The following is a 24,184-nucleotide window of genomic DNA, read 5'->3' as shown; positions in this document are numbered from 1 at the left end:
GAGAGAGAGAGAGAGAGAGAGAGAGAGAGAGAGAGAGAGAGAGATAGAGAGAGAGAGATCCACAGCATATGCATAAAATCAAAACACAGACAAACACAAAAAGATACTCAGACGACCACTGGGTAACAAGTCGGTAGGGTTGATTCCCTCCATCCAAATCCTCAGTATGACCCTCTTAGCTGTAGTAAGAGCAACCTTTAGCCATTGGGCCCTCTTCCCACCTATTTTCTCATTTCCTTTTAGGCTATTCAGCAGGCAAAGAACAGCAGTAAGGGCAAGGACAGTGGAGGAACATAGAAACAATATCACCTTGTTTCCTCTGGCCTTATGTATTCTCACAGGTGTCCAGTACAGTCTATTGAGTATTTTAAATTAAATAAGTTTAGATCTGGCATCTCTCATTAGATTTAGCATCTCCCTCACTAGTTTATTCCACTCATCTTATTCATATGTAATTCCTAAATCACTTTCCCATACAGCTTTTGGGGCTATGGTAGAGCCATCCAATCCATCAGTGAGGTGGTTGTAGATTTGACCTATCAGGTGTGGAAGACTACTAAACAAACTTGTAATTTAGAGTATATAGAAGATTGGGTGGGCAATCTGGTGCCCATTGGGTCTACCATTCTCCATAAGTCCTTTATCTGCAGGTAGATCTCCAGGCCAGGGTTCTTATTTTCCCCCTAGTATGGGTCAAGTTGCAAAAAAACTTGGATCCTACATTTCCCATAATGCAACTTTAAAATGGACTTTCAAAGTTCAAGTTGAGATGACCTCAGCAGGGTTATTTTCTCAGTCTCGATAGACTCCTCCAGAGCCACAAAGGATGGTATACAACTGTGTTCATGAGCTTGGTAGCACTACACATGATGAGTCAAGTGATGTGTAACATTAGTGGAGTTATGCTTTAAGAGGAAGTAAAATACAAGCGTACATGAAGGCACAAAAAGAAAGTAATGCAGAGTGACACATATGCAGTAAATAAGTAAAAATGAAAAAAAGAGACATGGCAATATATCATCTGGCCTGTAAATATCCTCTTTATTTTCTTTTTTCACAAATATCACACTTCAGAGCATGTGCTGACAGTGTTTTCCAGTTATATAATAAGCATATCAGTAGTTCCATATTGTTGCACATGGGTTTACTGGCAGTTATAATCCATCGGTCGGTTCAACCAGATGTCTGGACAGGACTGACAACTTCCTGTGTCTCAGTGCTGCGGAACGAGGATACAAACATGTTAGAATTGATCCTAGAATTGCATCCCGGTTGCACTCATGAAGCGTTTCCACGGTGGATAGAAGTAGTCTAACAATTTGTTTGCATTGCAGCTGATAATGGCTGAAAATAATCAATACTGAACATTTCATCAGTGAGTCCTCCGTGTTATCAGCATGAAAAAGCCTCAAAAACAACATTCTGACTATCAAAGGTCTCGGCCATAAAACAGACTACACACAGTCACTCATTGTACTTATACTGTATACCATAAGGTGTAGTCAGTTCAATATTGTGAATCAAGATTATGTTCTAAAAATTTCCGTTATATTCCAAAAAATGACTAATTTGCATTGAAACGGTTCCAAACAAACAAATATCCACTTCAAATTAAATTGTTTTATTTAATTGCATTAAAATACAATTAAGTAATAATACTACTTTCAATAGTTTAATACATCACAGCGTCTCTTTTGTTTTGGGGTAGAATCTGACATATTACCTTAAATTCCCAGATCACCATGGCTCCATCCAGACCCACACTGCTATACTTCTCCACTTTGGCTGTTTCCCCTGATACAACACACAGCTGTCTGCAGGACACCACACAACACATAGTCACACAAGGTTCTTACAAAACTTCATGCACTGTATGTGACTGTATTCAAGATGTGTGGAGATTTATGTCAAAAAGATATTTCCACAAGAATTTAGGAACGAGTTAAGTATATGTGGTATAGCATCAGGTAACAAACTCATGAACTGATTTTTGGGTCAAATTTATCCAAAAAATGTTAAGGGGGGGGGGGGGAAGAGAAACTATTTTGGAAGGGTGAAACAGGAAGAAGATCTGGTACTCTACTTTTAAGTGGCCACATGGTGGTGCTATTGGATCCAGACACACAACAAACGTTTCCTGTTTGTTCGCCCATGATCTAACTATCCACCATTGAACACACACAATGAAAACTAAGCCATCTTGGTGGAGGTTACAAATTTACTTAAAGTGAAACATCAGTCATCCTTACGTGATGCTATTCTGGTGAAGGGCGTTCAGCTCGTTGCTGTCCTCTTCAGTGGCTCTCTTGTCCAGGTTGCGGAAATGTTGCATGGCTGACATGCTTCCCTTGGTGCTCTGCTTGGGGATGTCCAGTTTCTTTACAAACTCCAGAGCACCTGGACCTTTATAAGTGTACTGGTAGGGACAACAGTCATGACCCTGACAGAAAAGAGATGAAGGATAGAGGTATTGGAGTATGTAAAGTTGCTTTCAATGATTTGACAGCTTGATATAAACCTCCATTTAGAGGAATATGTTACCATTAAATCCTGTGTTCTTGTACATTTTTACAGAAGAGGACAAAAATAATCAGAATTTGGATAGAAGTGTCTCTATCACATACTTCACTTCAAGAGGGCTGGGCAATATATTGATATTATTACAGTATCATGATATGAGTTGAGATATCGTCTTAAATATTGGATATTTTAATATTGTGATACGGCATAAGTGTTGTTTCTGGTTTTAGAAGGCTGAACTTACCAGACTGTTCTAGCTGTTTTATTATCTGCCTTTACCCACTTAGTCATTATATTCACATTACTGATGACTATTTATCAAAAATCTCATTATGTAAATATTTGATGAAAGCACCATTAGTCGTGCCTGCAATATTGTTGCAAAATCAATATTGAGGTACTTGGTCAAAAATATTGTGATATTTGATTTTGTCCATATCACCCAGCCCTATTCAAGAGTCAGTAAGCAAAAAGGCTTTTTAAAGTTCTGTCTCAATTGTTTCTTTTTCAATTTTTGTCAGAATTTGAAATATCAAATCATAAGCAAGGCAGTCACACAAGAACACACACAGACACACACACACACATACACACACAAGCAAACAAATGGAGCAGGTAGGTGATAGTTACCGCAGCAACAATCTCAGTGGGGCTGACATACAGGACGCTAAGCAGTGGCAGGCGGTCAGTGGACAGCTGGGTTACCCTGAACAGATCCAAGTCATGGAGGTCACCAAGGTGATATAATGTCAACGGACATCCATGATATCAAATAAGACACAGGAACACTTACAGAAAAGGTACTGAGAAAAAATAAGTGCAACAAACACAATCTCTTAAACTCTGCAGTACTCACTCCTTCTTCTGGGCAGCATCAGCCACAGCGATGCTGCTGTTGTGGGCCACCCAGGCCAGCTGGTCTCCACTGGGGGAGAAAGAAACGCTGTGCACCCAACCTCCACAGTCCTTATGCTCTAGCAGCACCTCCCCAAAAGGCATCTTAGCCCCCCAGGCAGTGGGTCCAGGTTTGTCCTCAATGTCCTTTATATAGGCTGAGAAGACCCTGAGAAGCACACCAGATTTGGGACTCATGTTACTCGATATCTGATGTGGTTGTTGCTCCTGTAACTAACACAAAAGTTCTAAATTATATTCCACTTTTGATATAATAATTCTGGAGTTCCCTTGTCTGCCATAGCCCAGCCAGCATGTCCATGTGGGTCCCATAAGGGTTCAATTTGAGCTGCAAATATGGGTCCCAAGTGGGTTTGTCCACCGTTTCCATGGTGGTCCCACCTGTGTTTGCCCATATGGGCTTCGAGTGAGTTCTGACTTGGTTTAAGGTGGGGCTCAACTGGATGAGACCCATATAGGCCCCATATGTTTGCCCATATGGGGTCTAGGTGGGATCAGAATGGACCTTAAATGGGGCCCATTTAGCCAGCTCACATAGGCTTCACATGTGGGGCCCATGTTTCTGAAACAATATGGGGCCCATACAATTTGTCCTGTTTATAACCATGCCCAGTTAGCCCTCTTATATCCCTTATGGAGCTAATACAGTCAGCCCAGGTGGGCTTCACATGTGGGGCCCATGTTAATGAAACCATGCGGCACTCACAAAATTTGCCCAGTTCAAGCCCATGCCCACTCAGTACCCATGTAGCCCAAATGGACATGCTGGCTGGGAGTTTTACTTTTATTGGAATTCATTGGAAATAGCGAGATAAACGTGTTTGCTGAAAGTTTCATGAGAAGAACGACAGGAATGATACCAGTTTAATGTCTGTATGGTAAACATGAAGCTACTGCCAGCAGCTGCTTATCTTAATTTAGCATGAAAACCGGAAACAGCATGTTTGGAAATTCAAATGTGAATTGTCTTAGTTGTTTACTGACAATTAACTAGAGCTTCAGTGGTTCTCTGGCTCTATGTTCTCTGCTATAGAGCTTTATGACTCCAGTCTGTTTCCCCTCCTAATTTTGGTTGCTGTCTCACCTGCAGTGGAGGTCTGCAGACCCAGCTGCAAGCAGGATGTTGTTGGGATGCCAGTCCAGACTCAGGACTGTGGAGCGAACAGGCTTCTTGATGTGCTTACTCAGCCACCTGATGGGAAGGGAGACTGGTAAAAACCGGAATTTCTCTCTGAGTGAAGAACATACATCAGAAGTCTTACCCTTGGTTTCACAGTGCTTAGCAGTCTGTGTATAATGTTAAAACCTAGCCTAAATGTAAGATTTAAGTCAGTGTAAAAAATTACTGTACTGGCCTTCAAAACTAACATCCGTTTAACTTCTATGTACAAAACACAACAGCTCTGATTTGCTCACCAGTCGTTCTCCTTCTCAAAATAGCAGACAGAGATGAGGCGAGCTCCGCTGCCCAGGGCAAACTTGTTCTCCAGTGGTGACCACTTCACACAGGTGGCCGCACGGTTGATGCGCACCAGGACCAGGGTAGGCTTCCACACGCCATCCTTCAGAGTCCACACGTAGGCGTTGCGGTCAGAGGCACATGTCACAATGCGGTTGGACTCTGGGGCCCAGTCAACGCCTGCGGACATTATTATGAGCTCAAGTGTCAAAGGAACAATAGACAATGCAAAAGTTCCTTCAGATCAAACACTTAACTCAAAAAGACAAAAACCTAGCAGTTCCAAAAATAAATACGTAAATACATATATTAACTCAAAAGAGTAATCACTAGGGGTGTATTTTGAAGTGGGACAGTCTTGTAAAGATTACCAAAATTCTAGAGGGTAGTTCTACCACAGCGTCTTGCTAGTATAAACATAAATACCAGAATACTTTCAAGTTGTTGCTTTGAACCTTTCCATCTTTTTCCAAGATACATGAATGTAACATCATCTGTCTTCCAGTGATTTGTGGTATGTACCAACTCCTTGTAACTTGAAGACTCAATGTGCCTCAATGTTCTGACAGTTCAGCCACGTAAAGGAGTTTCACTGAGATTCATATAGTGGTTCCCATTGATTTAGCAGTATTCAAGCAATGTTTAAGTTTTGGTCTCATCATCCACTCCTGGTACCTGTTGGCCTGAAGTACCCCCTAAAGCTGCTGGACCTCCGTGAATCTATCCTCCTCCTCACTGACAGAATGTTATGCTCTATGTAGGAGGGTCCTCACTGGTGTTCTTTGATGCTGGAGGCAGTAATTAGAGTTCAAACTGAAATACTGGTCTGTGCATTTATATGAGCACAAGGGTGTAGGAACTCCAATTCCAATGTTTGTTTGTCCAATTTAAAAAATGAACTTATTTATTTTAAGTATGAGGTTATCAATCAGACACTGTTGGTTGATGGAAGCTGCAGTACCTGTGATTCGTCCACTGTGCTCAGTCAGTTCATGGATCTTGACCCACTCTTTTCCGTTCTTCTCATAGATGTTCACCACATTGTTGTTGGGACTCACTGCAACCTCTGCATAGACATAAGTGTGTACGAATATTAGGCAATGTAATACTGTAGTAGTACAGAGATAGTAATATGACATGGTCAGAAAGCTTCTTTATCTGAAGAGTAGGGATGTGCTCAGCAAATGTCATGGATCCATCAGTGTGATTTTTTGTAGTATATGTGTGAAAGATACAAGATCACAAAAATCCAAAGGACTCATCTTCTGAAAATTCACAAAAAATATCATGAGAATCTCGCAAGTAATTCATTTGTGTACAATTGGAAAGGTTATGAAAGGAAGTCAAACAGACCCTCTGGTAAGCATGAGGGGAATTTTCATAGTAATCTGCCTGTTAAAGTTGGAGTCTGTGCATATTTTGTGTAACTGGAAATATTGTCCTGAGGTTGGTAACATAGGAAAATTCAAGAAGTTTTGCTTAAGTGAGAAAGGATTGACTAATGCACATTGTTGTATGTACTGTATATTAATAAATCTACTGATGATTTTTTTAAGTATTTTACATCCAGAAAGCATATTAGAGTTGAGCATAGGGTTGATCGTTTTCATGTAGAGCCCAAATGAAATCATTAATTCTCTGGAGAACATGAATATGCTTTACAAAGGTCATGGAAATCTGCACAGTGGAATCAGGTACTTATCATGTCCAAATGCAAATTTTGTCCTGGTGTTGGCACAGGAGGAAATGGAAATAATGGATAATAAGAATGTGAGCCATGAATATCAACAGTAGATTTAATTGAAATGTGATTATTCATTTTTAGAAAACAGTAGCAGTGTGACTCTAAGGATGAAAGTGTTGTGTGATCAGGTGGTTGGTTGGTCCACCACTTTGGACCACACTGAAATATCTCAACAATGATTGGCTACATTGTCATGACAATCTATACATTCATGGTCCCCAGAGGATTAATCCTACTGATGTTGGCTTTACTGCTACCAGCACATCAGAGTTTTTAGTTATCCAGAGAGATATCTATCACTTGACATCAAGTGATAGATAGGCACTAAATATTGTACAGAGTGAGACATCCATCCAATTTATTTTTGTTATTATTATATCTTGACAACTACTGGATGAAATGTTGTTACATTACATGATGAAATGTAATAACTTTGGCGACCCCTTCCCTTTTTATCGACTACCATCATCAGGCCAAAATGTCAATTTATTCAATACCAACTGCCTTCTAAACTAATGACACTCCCATTAGCTTTAGCACTTATTGTTCAGTGCTAATTAGTAAATGCTAGCATACTAACATGCTAAGTTAAAATGTTGAACATTGCCAACATTACACCTGCTACAAATGCATTTTAACATGTGAGCATTTTAGAGTGCTGTTAGCATTTAGATCAAAACCCTGCTGTGCATAAATACAGCCTGACAGAGCTGCTAGCATGGATGCAGACTGCATCTACACTATACCTTATCATAGACCAAAGTCTAACAACCACTAACTGACACAGATATAAAAATATTGCACAATGCTTTCACATCCACAAAAGAGCTTTTGAGAAAAGTAACTTGAGGCAAACAGCAGCAGTGATCTGTGTCCTTCATGCTACTGTAAGGCTCGATAAAAAGTCAATGACAATGCACTGCAGTGTTCAGCAATAACTGTAAAGTACAAAGGCAGCAGTGGTCACTGAGTCGGTGAAGCTCTTTTAGTCCATTTCCTGTATTGATAATCAGATTCCCTGCAGGTCTCCAGGCAACATTAATGCAATTAAGGGAGGGAGAAAATGTATCTGCAGGATGCATTGAAATGTGCTACCACCCAGTGCTCAACCCTTCAATTATGGAAGAAGAATATACACATTTGTGCATTTATATCTCACACACAAGTGTACATACAAATATGTTACTGTAAAAACAAAAGCAGCCAGGCTGGTATGTTTGCTGTTTCACCTACGTGTCCTGTCTTTGTTCCAGGCGTGGCAGGAGAGCGGCTCCAGGCCAAAACTGTAGAGCGACATGTTTGAACAGAGGCAGGAGAGGCTGCTGGAATGTGGCTGCTGTCACGGATGGTCCGCAGATGTGCTGCTGCAGGTCCTAGGACGAGATCAGGGAGGGGGACAGAGACACTTTGTTGAGAAACAGGATTTTTACAGGTAAAGCACAGGTGGTTTGTTGTTGAAGATTTGGAGACTATTGCCAATATTCTTTGTCCCATTCTCATATAACTGACATCAGTTTGGTGCTACTTACTCTGATGTGTACTGTATTGAATTTTGGTCCAAAGAATGTAGGTCAGTCCTGTTTATGGGCAGACTTGTTGGTCTGCCTATATCTAATTGCTGGCTACGTGAGAAATGACTCAGATAACAGTGCACCTTTATCAGGTGTGGCACACACTGCGCAAACATGCTTTAACTATTACGTCTGTATTTTTCTCTGCCCTCTAACAATAGCTTCATCTTGACTAGAAGAAACAAACATTTGATTATGAATGAGAGTCAGTGTGTTACAGCTTTACATTAATATCATACTACAGAGATGAAGTTAGTTCTTAACAGTTCGAAAGGTTTGAAAGCCAATACATTTCATGCATTACTTTTCATTGAGTTGTTGTCTATACTTTGTCTTATCAAACAGACAGAAGCAGAGAGAATAACTGCTGAGAAGCACCCTCCATTAGGCACATTACACTGCTTCGAATGGGAAAATACTTTTCTCAAGCTGTATGGAGCGAGGTGATTAGATACAATAAACACAATGTGATCTGAGGTTATAACTTACCTTTGCAGTGGTATGTGCGGTCAGGGTGAGTTTAGAAGTTGTGGTGAGAGGTGTAGGGCTGTATTCGTGGACTCTGGGCAGTCGACACGAATGGAGCTGTGCAGTCTGGCTGGTAGAAGGAAGTGACTGTGGTATTACTGAAGGGAGTGAAAGAAAGGTGGGTGTGTCAGTTTATAGCTGTTGTCTTGTCTGGAGCAAGTTTGTTGTGATAAACCGTGATTTTCAGTAGGCAGTCACCATTATAAGGCTGGCAGCCACCAATATGAACTAACCAATACATACAAAAACAATCCCTTTTAAATATACATGGCTTTCTATGTAAGTTATATCAGCTGACTTATGTTGTATCCACTGCATTTTGGTCATCATTTTAAAAAGTCTGTTTAAATGTTTGATTTTTTTTTCTTGATTAATGAAGATTTATTTTTGTCATTTCTCAGCACTCACATGCAATGAACATACACTCCAACTCCAACTCTTTTTTTTTTTTTTTTTTTTTTTTTACTAGTGCCAGTGGTCAGGAGCACTGAAAGCAGCATTACCCTTGACATACACAGAGAGAACATGCAATCTCCACACTGAAAGGACTTGGAATAGCTCTGAGACAAAAGTGATCACCACACAGCCACCCTGCTGCCTAATTCAAGACTCAACACAGAAAAAAGACTAAATACACACATTTGACCCACATATAGTATTTTTTGTTGGTCAGCTAATCGTGGCAGACTTAAAGAACACAGAGTGTGTTTACGATGAGCACAGTGTGATTGTTTAAGCATTTTCTAATTTTATTTTGTTTACTTATTTGAATATTTTTGAGGAGACAAGTTTACTTTGAAAGAATCCTGGCGGAAGTGGGTCAGTGCTGTCACGGAAGAAAACAAACAGGACATCACGCCATATCATATTTGGTAAGGATTTTCATGTAGTTTGCAATGTAAATAGTTATTTGCGAGCTTAATTAAGAGCACTTGTCACATTCTGTATGTAGGCTGGGTTTTTAACTTAGTTTTGACACGTTACAGTGGATTGCTAACAGTTAGCTCGCAAAGCTAATTTAGCATTCGCGTTAAGTGAGTAGGCTTCAAGAAAGGTAATAATGAGAAGTCTCCAGGCCTAATAACACTAACTTTTTATTACTATCGCATTGAAAGTTTGTTAAATTCACAACCAAAAGCTGTTAAAGTAAGCTACGTAGTCTGTTATTATATTGTATGCAGAATCCTAACGTTAGCTAGGGGAAAGTAGCTTCACTAAGTTAAATAGCTAACGTTAAACTACGCAGAAAGAGCTGATACTTTATAAAGTAGCTGCTTAAAGTTTAGCGAGTTGTATAACTGATGTGCTTATTCTATCACTTTACGACATGCCAGGAGAAAATACTGTAAGTGATTTATTAAGTCTGACTCTTGAAGTTATTTGGCTGATAAAAAGTAGCGAAAGTATTTATACTATGTAACCACAGTGTTAGCTACTACATTACTACAGTATTTTATGTATTACTACATTAGCGTTACCACAAAAATACATTCAAAATGTGTTAACTAAGTCAAAGTTGAAAAGAGTCAGCTAAATGTACAACACTAAAAGTACACAGTGTGTAGAACGCGTGTACATATACATTATTTTAGTACATGTACGTTACTCAAACTTTCCACCATTAAAACATATGAAGAGCAGAGACATTTAGGAAATGGTTAATATATATTATTCATTATCTTTGTTATCTCTGGAATAATTTCCGTGGATGTCGTGATCGCCTGTTCTGAATCAGACGGGTGGGAAATAACAACTATCCACTCTTCTCATCATGTTTAGCCATCCTCCCACTGTTGTTTTGCAGTTCTCCTGCCCTTCTGTAATCTGTACAGTGTATTTGTATACACAGGAGGGGGATGGACATACCTTCTATGTGGACACATGATTCATTGGTGAAAAGAGAAACATTTTTGGGGCTGCCTGCCTGCCTAGCACTTGAAAGAAAAAAAGAAGTGTAATTTCATCACATACACATGTGAAATTATTGTGTTGATTTGATACAATAATCCAGAAAAAAATATTGCAAATGTTATCATTGTTTTATAACCCAACTGTAATTGACAGTATTCATTTATATCTATAAGTTACATTCTGCAATACACCATTCTAAGTCTCAAAGCAACAGTATAAAAACCTGTAGAACGAATCTGTCTGTTTGAGGGTGGACGGTTTCATGTAATATTTATCTGAGTGGTGGGCATATACTGGGTTATTGTGTGAATTAGGCTTGAAATATACAGACTGGCTGAGATTAGTGGGCTTTGATATGATCTGATATGAGATCACCTGCCTCTTCTGCTCTGCTGCTGCTTACCTGCACTCTCACATTCACATGAAACAGCCTTTAAAAAGTCAACTTATTTGGTGTGATGATATTCACCTATTCATATGATGCTACAGTTTGTTATTTCAGATACTGTTCTTGGAAAGAAAAAAAAGATTACCAGCCATACTTTTCACATGTTCATGTTCACACCAAACCAAGTTGTCTCCAGTAGTCAGATGGTTTACTTGCAATGTTTTTTATTAATCATCAAGTGGCTGTAAATGTAAAAGACTGTCAACTTAGGTTGGGTTGGTTAGTCAGCAATGTCAGTTATATAATATAAGCTCACCTTCTCTACATGTTCAGTTCTTACTTAAATTGCGTTCATCTGCACTACAGTGCTGTAACTTGAGCCAGACCGATATATCAGTCAGCCAATATTGGCCTATCACAGATAGATTGATCAGATAGATCGACATATATTATTGTCCGATATGCAGCAATGATTTTTTTTTTATGAGTTATGTAGACAGCATTTTAAGTTTATATTCTTTTTCTTAATTCAAGTTTAATATGTACATACATATGTTTTTTTGTTGTTGTATGTGTTTTATCATTTATAGGAATTTATCATTAAATTCCCTGTGAAGTTTACTGTTTCAGTGTATTGTTTATAGTTAAACAGTAAAATATCATGCCTGCTTTTCATGTCTTTATCACAAGGGTTTGATAACCAAATTGCAAAAAATGTGCGTTTTATATACATATTCTGTATAAGATTATCAACTGATATATTGATATCAGAATTTAACACTTAAATCTGAATTATAACTAGTTAAAACCGCAGTTTGGACAGTCATTCACAGTGAATTAAAACACAAAGTGTAATGAAAACAATGCCAACATATAATATTATGTCAAGCTGTCAAATCCAACATTAATTGAATCATTCTCTTCTGAATATATGTGGATGAAGTGTGAGAAAGCTGCAGTATTTTGTAAAATATATTATCAGTCGAAGTCGATACAGAACGCCAGAAGACTGATGTGTTTTTTCCTCACGTCTTCTCTCAGGTCACATAAGGAGGATGGCATCGAGCAGTACGAGCAGCGAGGAGGAGCGCAGCCTGCGAGAGTGTGAGCAGTATGTTCAGAAACATAACATCCAGCAGCTGCTCAAGGACTGCATCGTCCAGCTGTGCACAGCCCGGCCTGAGCGACCCATGGCCTTCCTCAAGGAACACTTTGACAGACTGGAGAAGGTGGGTGCTGTCTGATATGCCATGAGCCATCTTCTTCTTATGACACTTGTTAACGGCAGGTGTAAACAGGGCCTCTGAGGATGTCACACTTTCTGTTCCTCTTGTTTAGTAGCTTTATGTACAGCATGTAAATGAAATGAACGGTGACTCAGGTGTAGGTTTGTGTACCTGTTGGCCTGCAGGAGGAGGCCCAGCAGATGGTGTTGCAGCAGAAGTCCAGTGTGCGGTCAGATTCCCGCGAGGACGAAGTGTCTCCTCCCATGAACCCCGTGGTGAGGGGTCGGAGCCGGAGAGGAGCCATCAGTGCCGAGGTGTACACCGAGGAAGATGCTGCCTCCTATGTCAGAAAGGTCAGGAGTCTCTTTTTTTTTTTTTTATAACTTTTATGTAGATTTTCGTATTGCATGCATCAAAGTTGAGTTTAAAAAAAAAATAGGTTGAATGACACAAATGTGAATATAAACAATGAAAATGTTCATGTTTTCTTTCACACACACACACACACACACACACACACACACACACACACACACACACACACACACACACACACATACACACACACATGCAGTCCTCAAACCCACACATTCAAATAACAGAATAAAAAAACAAGGCCTCCCCTGTATTAATGATTGTAAATGGCAGTGCATCTGTTATCTCTGTAGTCTCACTCTTTGAAACTATGGAATCCCTCTACAGTGATGTTTATTCCTCAATACTCACGCCCACATGTACATTAATATGCACCCTTTTCAGCATGATGTAAAAAATACGCCTAAAATATGAACCTATATCAGTAGTGACTGGATTAGAGCTGCAATGATTAGTCGATTGGTTGTCAAATATTAATCAATTGCCAACAATTTTGAAAATTGATTAATCATTCTGAGTCATTTTTTAAGACAACATTTTCAAATTCTCTGATTCAGCTTCTTAAATGTGAATATTTTCATGGACGTCAAGGGCATGATCTGTGCTTTGGGAAACAGTGAACAACATTTTTCACAATTTTCAGACATTTTATGGACCAAACAACAGATCAGTTAATTGAGAAAATCATTGCAGATTAATTGATAATGAAAATAATTGTTAGTTGCAGCCCTAAAAATAATAAAGGCCTATTCTCAGTCACTCAGAACAATAGCAGCAGCAGTATAGTAGTTGGATAAATGCATATATTTTGTCTATTGAACTCTTTTGGCACCATTGAGACATTTAACACTTTATCGTGCAGATAAGACAGAACAGGTGTGGGGCAGCTAGCTTCCCCTCACCCTGAAAACTGTAAGCCAAATCATTTTCACAGCACAGTCTAATCTGACTTGTTTTGATGGTGTCAGACTGTCCATTTCTTGGAGCCTTCATGCTGTTATTTCTGACTGCTGTGCACGTGGAAAACCTGTATGCCAAAAAGTGCAATAACTGGCAACCAAAAGCTGCAACAAAAACATATTTTTATCATTTATTAATCTGCTCAGTATTGATAAAGTGTGCTGTTTATAAAATGTCCAAAGAGAGTGAAACATATCCATCACAGAGTCTGTTAATTCAGAGTCTTCACATGCCATCTATCATATATGAAGAAACAAGTAGTGAATGTTCACATTCTAGAAGCTGCAAGCAGCAAATATTTGACATTAGCTTTAAAAATGTTTGGATTGTAAAGCTCAAATTAAAGTTTGTTCATGTACTGTCAGTAGTAGAGAAGTAAGTGTCTTTATACATATAGTTACATCTACATGAGGCTTGTAAATTCACTATTTAATGATACACATTCTGATGAAAAGGTCTCAATGTGTAGAAACCATGGGCTCATTATTTAAGCAGTGGTTCTACTTTCATACATGTGTAACTGTGTTTGCTAATAGAAGAAGACTGTAACGGCTGAAATCAACCACTCAGTCTGACTCTTTACTTTTTCTTCTTCTCTACAAAACATAACAAGCGGCTTTAAAAAGTTCATTTAAATGTAAACATATGAATTTAATATTAATGCTGAACTTATATTCATCACTGTTTTTCATAAACATGAAACATATAGTTTTGACTTGGTTGTCATATCCTGCTCCTCTACTTTATTCTTGGTTACAGAAATGCAAACATGCATTTAGTGTAGTGCCTCTACAAAGTGTCAGTCTATAGTTCAGCTCACCGTGCCATCGTGCCATTGGCTTCTCTTTATTTGTCACACTGTCGCCATCTGCTGGACTGGATCAGTGCAGCTAGTAGTAGCTAATATTGTGGTAATGGCTGTATGTAGGTGTGTTCTATGTGGCTTCAGTACAAAAGCTGGATGTAAACAAATCAGAGCTCACGCTACTGCAGAGTCCTCCCCTCGTATTGATAACACAAATATTAAACCTGATGTAAGACTGTATTTCCAACAAATAGTGGAATAAAGTGTCTAACTGTCTGATAATTGATAAGCTACAATAATTTATAGAAATATAAACAATGACATCTTTACTTGTGTGGGCTGTTGGTTGGCAACTCAACCAATCACTCATAAATGCCATTGTTTTGTTATTTTTTACTCATATTTACCATAAAAACAGGTGTATAAGACACACCTTTAACACAATATATTTTCATTTAAAAGTTGGGTGTGTCTTATACACCGGTTTGTCCTATTCACCAGTCAAATACAGAGAGAGGTTGGATCTGGATATGATTATAGGTATGTAAAGGGCTCCACATAACAATAATTATAACTGTAAAGATAACTATGTGAGTGTCCACACTTATAAACTATAACGTCCTATAAAACAGCTGTGCCAAGCACACGCTGTGCACTCAAGCTGTGTCGGCAGCTAATGAAAATAGACTATTGATGACCCGTTAATGCTGTATGTTGGGCAGAAAAATGATTGTGTGTTGATCAGAAGTATTTAAGACACTAGTAGCTGTGATGTTTCAGTATTTACAGAACAAACTGATGTTGTAGTGTGACTCAGGTGCAGTAGTCTTGTCTATTTGCACACAGTGACAGCTCTGATGAAGAGTTTTTGGGACTCGAGTAAGCACACAGCTACACTCTGTATAAATATGTAAAGTGACTGTGTTCTTTTAAAAGGTTGAATTGAAACTCAGCCTAACCCGAACCCAGTCTGAGTTAATATACCGGTCCAGTTAAAGTTAACCAAATCATTACCGGACCATTAACCATTAACCTGACACACTGTTTCAGATGTAATATGTGTGTGTTTTTATTGTGTTTCTAATAAAAGTAATTTGAGAACGTTTTGGAGTATAAAATCTAAACCTGTTTTTCTTGTTGTAATCATTCCTCCTGTTCATACTGACCATTAGAAGATCTCTTCATAATGCTCTTACAATGGAAGTGATGGAGGACTAAATCCACAGTCCTCCTTCTGTGTAAAAATGTATTTAAAAGTTGATCTGAAGCTAATATGAAGCTTCAGCCGTCCAAATGAGTCACAAAAGTCTAAATGCACTATTTGACTGGTGTAAACACACAGTAGCTGTATTGTACTTTGATGTACAAGATGAATCTAAACAAACCTTTCTCTCTCAGGTCATCCCTAAAGACTACAAGTCCATGGCGGCCCTGTCAAAAGCCATGGAGAGGAACGTGCTGTTTGCCCACTTAGACGACAATGAGAGGAGGTAATGACAGCGCTCAGTTCAGCAGTGTGCTAACAATCCTTTCCCAAAACATTTCACAGCTAATCAGCTTCTCTCTGACCTCGCAGTGACATTTTTGACGCTATGTTTTCTGTCAACTACATCGCTGGAGAAACAGTCATCCAACAAGGTGAGATCATCCAGCTGTTTAACTGCAGTGTGTGTGTGTCTGTGTGTGTCTGTGTGTGTGTGTGTGAAGATTTAAAAAAAAAATCTTTTCTCTTCATTTATTCATTGCTCTTGTTTCAGGTGACGAGGGAGACAACTTCTATGTTATCGACCAGGGAGAGATGGATGTAAGTTCTCTGTCTTATGTTCAAATATCACACGAGCACTGTGTCTTTTTATAAATGTCCTGTCATGTCTGAATCAAGTCTTGAGAAACATCAAGGTGAAACACAGTAGTGACAGTCAGCTCTTTGTCTCTGCAGGTGTATGTGAACAACGAGTGGGTGACGAGCATCGGTGAGGGGGGCAGCTTTGGAGAGCTGGCTCTGATCTACGGGACCCCTCGAGCAGCTTCGGTCCGGGCCAAGTCCAACGTGAAGCTGTGGGGCATCGACAGAGACAGCTACAGGAGAATTCTGATGGTAACAAAGCTTTATCCACATTCAGCTGTTCACTCCTCTCTGAAACTAAATGATGGATATTATGGTTGTTACATGAACTGTCACCGTCACTTTGTTTTTTCAGGGGAGCACATTGAGAAAGCGCAAGATGTATGAGGAGTTCCTCAGCAAGGTGTCCATTCTAGGTGAGAGCTTCAGTTCAGCTGTTTGTTGTACTGACTGTGTTGTTTTTTTAAAGAAAGGCTGTACAGTAATAGGCCCGATGTGTCCAGATGAGCAGCGTGCTGATCACAGTATTGTCTCTGAGCAGAGTCTCTGGATAAGTGGGAGCGCCTGACGGTGGCTGACGCCTTGGAGACGGTGCAATTCCAGGACGGTCAGAAAATCGTGGTGCAGGGAGAGCCTGGTGACGAGTTCTTCATCATACTGGAGGTACACACCACCTTCTGCAAACATTTATGTTCTTACTGTAGACTGCACAGTTGTCCCAAACAGCTCAACTACAAAATACTGCTACTGTTGGGTCTGTGTTATGTGATCTGCACAGTGCAGCAGCTCTTCCACACAAGAAGTGCAGAAAATATCCAGATCAGTTGTTACAATGAATTTTAAAATGTTTTTTTGTGTTATTTAGTTAGTTATAATTATTTATAATGATTACATTCACAGTGTAGTTTACAGTTTCAGTGCACTGATGTCATTTTATACTATAAAGTTTATCATCATATGGTAAAATATCATGGCTTCATTACATATCTTTGTCACAACTGTTTTTAAGGGATCATGGCAAAAAAAAATTATGTTTATGTATGTATTCTTTACATATAAAATGATTGGGTTGCTGTCGGAATGTTTTTATTCTTTAATATCGGTATCTGCATCGGCCCCAAAAATCCAGTATGGGTCGGGCTCTATTAAAATCAGGGGGATGAGTCAAACATTCATTTGTAATTGCTGTAGTAGCATCATCAACATTTCATCAAGCTTTACATTAAAAATCATTACAATCTTACACATCTTATATCTGGGTTTTGTTTTTTAAAGCTGCTGTTGATATCTGGGATATGTAGTTCAAATTATGTTTTATGTCAGGGGACAGCCGCGGTGCTGCAGAGACGATCAGTGGACGAGGAGTTTGTGGAGGTGGGCAGACTTGGACCATCAGATTACTTTGGTAAGTCATCTGCAGTGAACACATTTCTCCAGTTTGACAGGCTGAGTAGAGAGTTGCTGTTAGATTCACAGTGTGGATTAAACCAGCAGAAAAATCCCACATTTTGTTCAACCTAACAAAGCACAGCAGCATCTTCAGTGTGTCTCACCCGTGCTGAACTTGTGTGTTCTCAGGTGAGATCGCCCTGCTGATGAACCGGCCGCGTGCCGCCACTGTCGTTGCATGCGGACCCCTGAAGTGTGTGAAACTGGACCGTCCACGGTTTGAGCGAGTCCTGGGTCCCTGCTCCGACATCCTGAAGAGAAACATCGAGCAATACAACAGCTTTGTTTCCCTCTCCGTCTGAGCCCTCCAGCACTCTGTCTCTCCTTTCTTTTTCTGCAGGGTCCACCAACACAGATCTGCTTTATTTTCCTACTTTCACTCCTCTGATCACTTAAACACAGCTTTTACTCTTATTTTTTATGTATTTTCTTTTTGCTTATATATTCAGATGCCTATATACTACATATACTCTGAACATATAAATGAAATGAATTGTAGCTGTAGGTTTGTTTGACTGTGCATTCACACTGAGCAGCTAGTCAGGAGATCAGGTGTAACAGCTGTGAAAGTCCAGAGGGCATTTTAAAGCATGTTGATTACACAGCTGTTCACAAGTTAATATGTAGATCACTTAACAACAGTAACAGCATAGTCACAATAAAGTGTGTGTGACAGCTGACAGGATATAATATTGGGATTGGATATGCAGACAGTGTAAGTTAATGGTTTCCACAGTCTGTAAATCACCAACCTACAATGTGTCAGTGACTTGAATCAGTCGTGTTGTCAGTGTGAGTGCACAGTTGGAGATCCTTGGTGTTCACAGAGATGCTGTTACTAATTGGTTCACAATGACTTAAGGATGCTTTGTGCTTTTGAACCGGTACCGCCAAAACGTTTCACTGTTTGCTGCTGCTCTTTTGTATTTGTTGAGATGTTTTTGTAGTCACACTAGCAGCGTTGGCGGTAGCGGTAGCGGTGGGGCTCTATGGATGGAGCGTTTGTCATGTTCCGCTCATCCAACAGGTCGAAATTGAGAGTTGTCCAACACTTTAGTTTATGACCAAATACCTGCAAAACTAATGACATTCCTATCAGCCTGAACTGTACTTAGGCTTACATACTAACATGATGAACATAGTAAACATTACACCTGATAAACATCATCATATTAGCATTGTCATTGTAAACATATTATCATTTAGCTGAGTACAGATTCACTGAGCCGCTGGCCTGGCTGTAGACTTTTGTCTTTTAAAAAAATATATATATACTATGTATTTACTGTCTTAAAGGATTGCCTTCACATCTGTACTTTTCCTGCTTTTTGTCACTGAGTTTGACAGAAGTATCAGCCATAAACCTTGTTTTACCCATAAATAGAAAATGAGGAAAAACAAAGAAAATGCACAATTCATTTCCAATTAAACTTCACCATCATTTTGGTTGTTTTCCATTTCCAGTGTTATATCAGGTGTTTTCATTTCCCATCCCCCTTTTGCTATTTTTAAACTGAACTTTCAGTTTATTTCAGCATCCCTTTAACATTTCAGGTCCTTACATTTCATGTTATTATTTCAACATTATTTCATTTTTGTATAATATAGTAAATAAAAAAAAACTCTAAATTTTCCCTTTTCTCTCTAAATGGAACGATCTCTGTGGGTGAAATTCTCCTCTATATAGATAGTTTGCAGTGTTTGTTAAAGATCCTGCAAACACCCAGCACTGTTCAACATGTGCAGGTGTCCCTTTAACCCTGCTGGCCTTCACAGCTCTGCTACTACACACCTGCATATCAAGAGTACAGTACTATATATATATTTTTTGGCACCTTTTGTGATATACAAAACTATATAATCAAAGGGAAATGTTTCTATACTGTTAGGTTCACTGTTTTGTGTGTATGTTTGAGCCTGTCATTTCAAAGGGGGCATAGGTCAAGACTTTTTAAAAAAACAAACTAACAAAAGCAGCTACCTCTCAGTAGATCAGACTGCCATGTGGAGTAGAGCTCTGAGTAATTGATCTATGTGTCATCCATCACTCTATCACTTAGTTTGCTGCAGTAAATACATGAAAGATTATTAATAGTGGCTTAAAAAGTATAATAGGTGTTTGCATTAGTCCTAGAACATAAATAATGTGGTTTTTTTTTTAAATTAATAAGAAAAATAAGAGGATTTTAAACGTGCTTATTGTTGCAGAGACTGCTTTTGATGTAATTGAGTCTCCAAATGATGATCCTTATTGGCTTTGCAGGATGATCAGATTAGTGATCGATCACTAATTATCTTTAAGCTATTCAAATATAAGATTTTGGTGGCACTCCTCTAACCCTAACACTTGTAGTTTAGAGTTATTATTATCTCAGGCTGTGTACCGTAATACTCCTCTTTACTAATCTTAATGTGTAAAGTATATTATATGTCAAAGGTACTGTATTCAACACTGATTGGACCAGCACTGGCCCATTACATCATCAGCAGGGCTGGGCAGTGTTAGAATGATTCTTTTTATACTAGTACCTGAGTTTAAAATCAAGACGTCTTCCACAAAACCCTCTTTACATACAGGAAGCCTTTTTCACATGTAGTCATAGTAGGAAAATCACAGGTGTTACTATTCATGCTTTTTGTTATTTACACCAGTGCTTTTCTTGCTGTGTCTAACCTTTAAAAAAAGAGGTCCGTATCAAGCCAAAATGCTGCTTTCTCAAAAAGTATCAGATCAAAGAATAAGTAAAAGTAATACATTTTGATTGGTTCCATAAAAAAGTATTGAGGTTTGAAACATAGTACAATCTAACAGCCTTTAGTTAAACCTGAGTGTCAGTTGAACTTAAACTCATTTTTTTCCAGTCTTAAGTGTGTCATTAGTTCAGCTGGTGGAGACATGACGTCTTCTTTAGATTCTTCTGATGAACAGTCAGTGTTAAACGTCTCTCATCTAGTACGTCTTCATTTACCAGTGTCTGCCACGTGTGTGTGATGTCATCGTGTACTTGTATTCTTATTTAATCAGCTGTTTTATGACGTTACAATATTTTCCAACTCGCCAAATGTCCGATTGGATATTTTTTGGATTTTCAGCATGAGTTCTCCAGCTCACTGTGAGCCTGCTCTTTCAGACTGTCAGTGTTTTGTCAAACTGCAGTGAGTCTTTGCGGTGGGGCCATGTTGTTTTCTAAATGCCTTTCTTCAGATTGATTGGAGTGATTGTGCTTTAATATCAATGGTGTGTTTTGGATTTTTTCTGTAGGTCGTCCTCACAGCAGGTCAAGCAATAAAGAGATCAGTGTTTTCATTGTGTCTTTGCTTGCTACTACCAGACATGTATTCAAATGTACTTTAGATATGACACTGCATTTTTATAGTGCTAATATTGTATAATACACGTACATTTGGTTAAATTGCTACAAACTAGAGCCCGACAGATATATCGCTCCACCTATATTATCAGCTGATATTGGCCTATCACAGACATATCGGTATCGGCGTATACATTGTCCGATGTATCGATATTTTTTAAAAACTTTAAAGTTATGTAGGCAGCACTTTATATATATTTGATTCTTCTTAATTCTCACTTAAGTTTACTCTTTTTGTTTACTGATACTTAATACATTAAGATTTATAATAAACTTTAAAATATATCTTCATTAAAAAAATCTTTGTCTCAAGTGATAACCACACGTGATGGATCATTGCATCATTGAGTGTATTCATGTATATATTAATAAGTAATATATGAGATAATTATATTGGTGAATTGTTTTAGTCCCCAAAAATCTATTATCTGTTGAGCCCTACTACAAACTAACTGACACAGCACACCTTAATCCAGGTACTGGTTGGTTTCTAGGTTTCTATGTAAAATACTGCATTTATATCCAACTGTAGCAGATGAAGTCAGTCTCTAGATGAAGTTCTCCAAATAGTATTTCCCTATAATCATTCCTCCTGTTCATACTGAAAAGATCTCCTTCCTTGTTGCTGTTAACAACTCACAGATATCTGCAATGTGACCCTAAACAAATGTGACCCTGTCAAAAGACAAAAAGATGTGTTGTATTTTAAAGTAACAGTAACATTTAACAGTAATTGTATTGAAGTACAGTACTTGAGTAAACGTAGTGTACTTAGTTACTCTGGCTGGTGGTTTTCAGCAGCTGGTAAAAAGCTCACTGGCCCTTTAAATGCGTTCGTTCATCTCCGGAAGCCTTCGTGTGTAGCCGGTGACGGTGTACAGCTACAGCCCAGCAGCAGCAGCAGCAGCAGCATCAGCAGCAGCTCATCTCTACTCCAGCTGAGCAACCTGAAGGCAGGTGTGTGTGCACGGCACGCTGTGGACTCTACACCCGGATAGCAGCGCTTTTCTCTCCGCTAATGCAGGCCATCAAATGCGTTGTGGTGGGCGATGGGTGAGGATTTATTCACTGTGATGTTGTTTTATTTATGAGTCGATTCGCATCTGAGAGGGCAATTGTTGCAGGAGGGGCTGGGCTGGAATTTAAGGGGGGGGTGTATTCACTAACACACCGGGTTGTTTGCAGCGCTGGTGGGTGTGAGATGAATCTGACATGAAATGAAATGATGAAACCTGGTAGACGGATGGAAGGTGAGCTGTGGCTGCACAGTGATGAGATCCAGCTTTTTATTTTTTTACTGCTGATTAGATTTTTTAAAATTTTGCTTTAACTCTGCAGTTTTGTGTGTGTGTGTGCGTGTGCGCGCGCGCGTGCGTAAAGGTGCACCTTGTGGCTGTTGCTGGGTTTGTCTTCTCTAATGATGTAATGTTTCACACCTACACACTGCGATGCTTTCTACACACACACACACACACACACACACACACACACACTCTCTCTCTCTCTCTCTCTCTCTCTCTGCTACAGGGAATGCTACAATACAATATGTAGCTTTTCCATACTCATCCAGTAGTGGAAGAAACACTCAGATCAAGTGAAACTAACAATACATCACTAATAGAATATTAGTATACAAGTCTTACAATTATTTTAAGTACTGAAAGTCATTATGCAGACTCACTGTGGTCTCTGTGAATCTGATCTGCTTTGTAAAGTGTAGTGTAGTTTCATGTAATGTGTCATATTTTATAAACTGATGAAGATTTTTTAAGTCAAATCTTTAATCTGCAAAGTAACTACAGTTGTCACAAATGTAGTGGCATGAAAAGTTCATATTTCCCTCTGAAAATTAAAATATATAGAAACAACAATACAACAACAATGCAAAAATAATATTAGGTAGATAAAAGAAGAAAATCAAACAATGAATGAATACAAGTAAACAGACAAGATCAGAAGTTTAAAAACATTTGCAATCAATTTAAATTAAAAAACAAAATTAAAATTGTCGTAACAAGCAATTTAGTGGAGTGGAAGAATAAAGTAGTATAAAGTACAATTTGGTCCATTTTGGTACCACTTTCTAAAAAGGCACCCTTCATCAAGATCTGTTTTTCTGTTAATCCATTTTCTGGCGTGACAGAAATACGTTTCCGTAGATTGGGAGCTTCTCGCAGAATTTTGAAGTAAGTTATCTAGTTAATTCAGAAAAAATGACTCCGAAAAACAGGAAAATGATCTCATTAATTCGTCATAACTCGTCTTTTTTTTTCAAGTGAATGCAATAAGCTTTAGTAATAAATGGTTAAATCATGAATGATTTATAGATCACCTATTATTCATTAATAGAAAACGTCTGGATGAAAAACTGTTGGTAATTAATGTACAGCATTCATCCGCAATTATAACATTTTATATTATCACAGCTTTTTATTTACTATATTATGATTAGTTATCTGTTTAAACAGCAGCCTTCATTTATAATAAACACTTCTAATAAGAAAACTGAGAAAATGAGTATGAGTCATCTAATTATTAATAAGTCAACATAAAGAACTAAAGAGCTGACTGATAAAACAACAGGTTATTAAATGATTTATGATGATTAATTAACATTTATAAAGAAACAACCTATAAGCTCCTTATCAGAGGGCTGTATGCTTAGTATATACTGTACATGTACCACACCATCACCTACTGTTCTCTGTTTTATCCCAAGCATGACAATATATTTAAACATGATCATACAGATATTGTTGTTATGACAACAGGACAATAGAATTATTTTCCTGAAAAATAATCCATTGTCTTTTTCAGCGTTTTTAAAAAATGTCATCTTAATGATATTTGAAGCCTTATGTATTTTCCACCCAGATAAACTTTCCTCCGCATATCCCAAATGTTAGCCCGTCTTTATCAACAGTGTGCACTCTTTCCCTTCTCCTTCTTTGACATCCCTCTTTTTCTTATCTCCTGTGCCCCTGTGTGTTAAGCTGGGCGTGCAGTGTTTACTATATGATAAATAAGTCAACAAGATGGATCCAGTGTGTCAGTCATACACAACGCCTACACCCGCCTCAGTGACCTCGTGCCCTGAAGCTTAAGATGAGTCCTGG

The 24,184-nt window shown here is 38.6% G+C and overlaps 2 protein-coding genes across 3 annotated transcripts; one reads left to right on the top strand and one right to left on the bottom strand.

Moving 5' to 3' along the window:
• Positions 1–1,027: 1,027 nt before the first annotated feature.
• Positions 1,028–8,854, bottom strand: zgc:86896 (uncharacterized protein LOC415190 homolog). Its single transcript, XM_062439511.1, has 10 exons — positions 8,699–8,854; positions 7,872–8,011; positions 5,856–5,960; positions 4,852–5,074; positions 4,520–4,627; positions 3,377–3,583; positions 3,151–3,226; positions 2,250–2,440; positions 1,724–1,814; positions 1,028–1,219 (listed from the first exon to the last, which is right to left on the bottom strand). The coding sequence occupies exons 2-10, from the start codon at positions 7,933–7,935 to the stop codon at positions 1,214–1,216; spliced, it is 1,071 nt and encodes a 356-aa protein (XP_062295495.1). The 5' UTR covers positions 7,936–8,011; positions 8,699–8,854; the 3' UTR covers positions 1,028–1,213.
• A 700-nt stretch (positions 8,855–9,554) lies between these two features.
• prkar1aa (protein kinase, cAMP-dependent, regulatory, type I, alpha (tissue specific extinguisher 1) a) lies at positions 9,555–21,004 on the top strand. 2 transcript variants are annotated; one of them, XM_062439509.1, is made up of 11 exons: positions 9,555–9,609; positions 12,078–12,265; positions 12,448–12,615; positions 15,801–15,892; positions 15,979–16,040; positions 16,160–16,206; positions 16,342–16,500; positions 16,604–16,664; positions 16,790–16,911; positions 17,572–17,653; positions 17,827–21,004. In XM_062439509.1, the coding sequence occupies exons 2-11, from the start codon at positions 12,092–12,094 to the stop codon at positions 17,997–17,999; spliced, it is 1,140 nt and encodes a 379-aa protein (XP_062295493.1). In that variant the 5' UTR covers positions 9,555–9,609; positions 12,078–12,091; the 3' UTR covers positions 18,000–21,004. The 2 variants fall into 2 exon arrangements, with proteins under 2 accessions (XP_062295493.1, XP_062295494.1); XM_062439510.1 differs by lacking the exon at positions 9,555–9,609 and adding an exon at positions 9,635–9,791.
• Positions 21,005–24,184: the final 3,180 nt, after the last annotated feature.

The sequence above is a fragment of the Scomber scombrus genome, chromosome 18 (assembly GCF_963691925.1).
Source record: "Scomber scombrus chromosome 18, fScoSco1.1, whole genome shotgun sequence".
Classification (NCBI taxonomy): Eukaryota; Metazoa; Chordata; class Actinopteri; order Scombriformes; family Scombridae; genus Scomber; species Scomber scombrus.
The sequence above is the reverse complement of the archived record's forward strand: the minus strand, read 5'-3'. Positions and strand labels throughout refer to the sequence as shown.

Excerpts from the sequence above, each read along its gene's own strand:
- zgc:86896 (XM_062439511.1), bottom strand. The coding sequence starts at position 7,935 with ATGTCGCTCTACAGTTTTGGCCTGGAGCCGCTCTCCTGCCACGCCTGG. Across the intron at positions 4,628-4,851 it reads TTTGAGAAGGAGAACGACTG|GTGGCTGAGTAAGCACATCA; the intron begins GTGAGCAAATCA and ends CCTTCCCATCAG. Across the intron at positions 3,584-4,519 it reads TCTGCAGACCTCCACTGCAG|GGTCTTCTCAGCCTATATAA; the intron begins GTGAGACAGCAA and ends TGTGCTTCTCAG.
- prkar1aa (XM_062439509.1), top strand. The coding sequence starts at position 12,092 with ATGGCATCGAGCAGTACGAGCAGCGAGGAGGAGCGCAGCCTGCGAGAG. Across the intron at positions 16,041-16,159 it reads AGAAACAGTCATCCAACAAG|GTGACGAGGGAGACAACTTC; the intron begins GTGAGATCATCC and ends CTCTTGTTTCAG. Across the intron at positions 16,912-17,571 it reads AGTTCTTCATCATACTGGAG|GGGACAGCCGCGGTGCTGCA; the intron begins GTACACACCACC and ends GTTTTATGTCAG.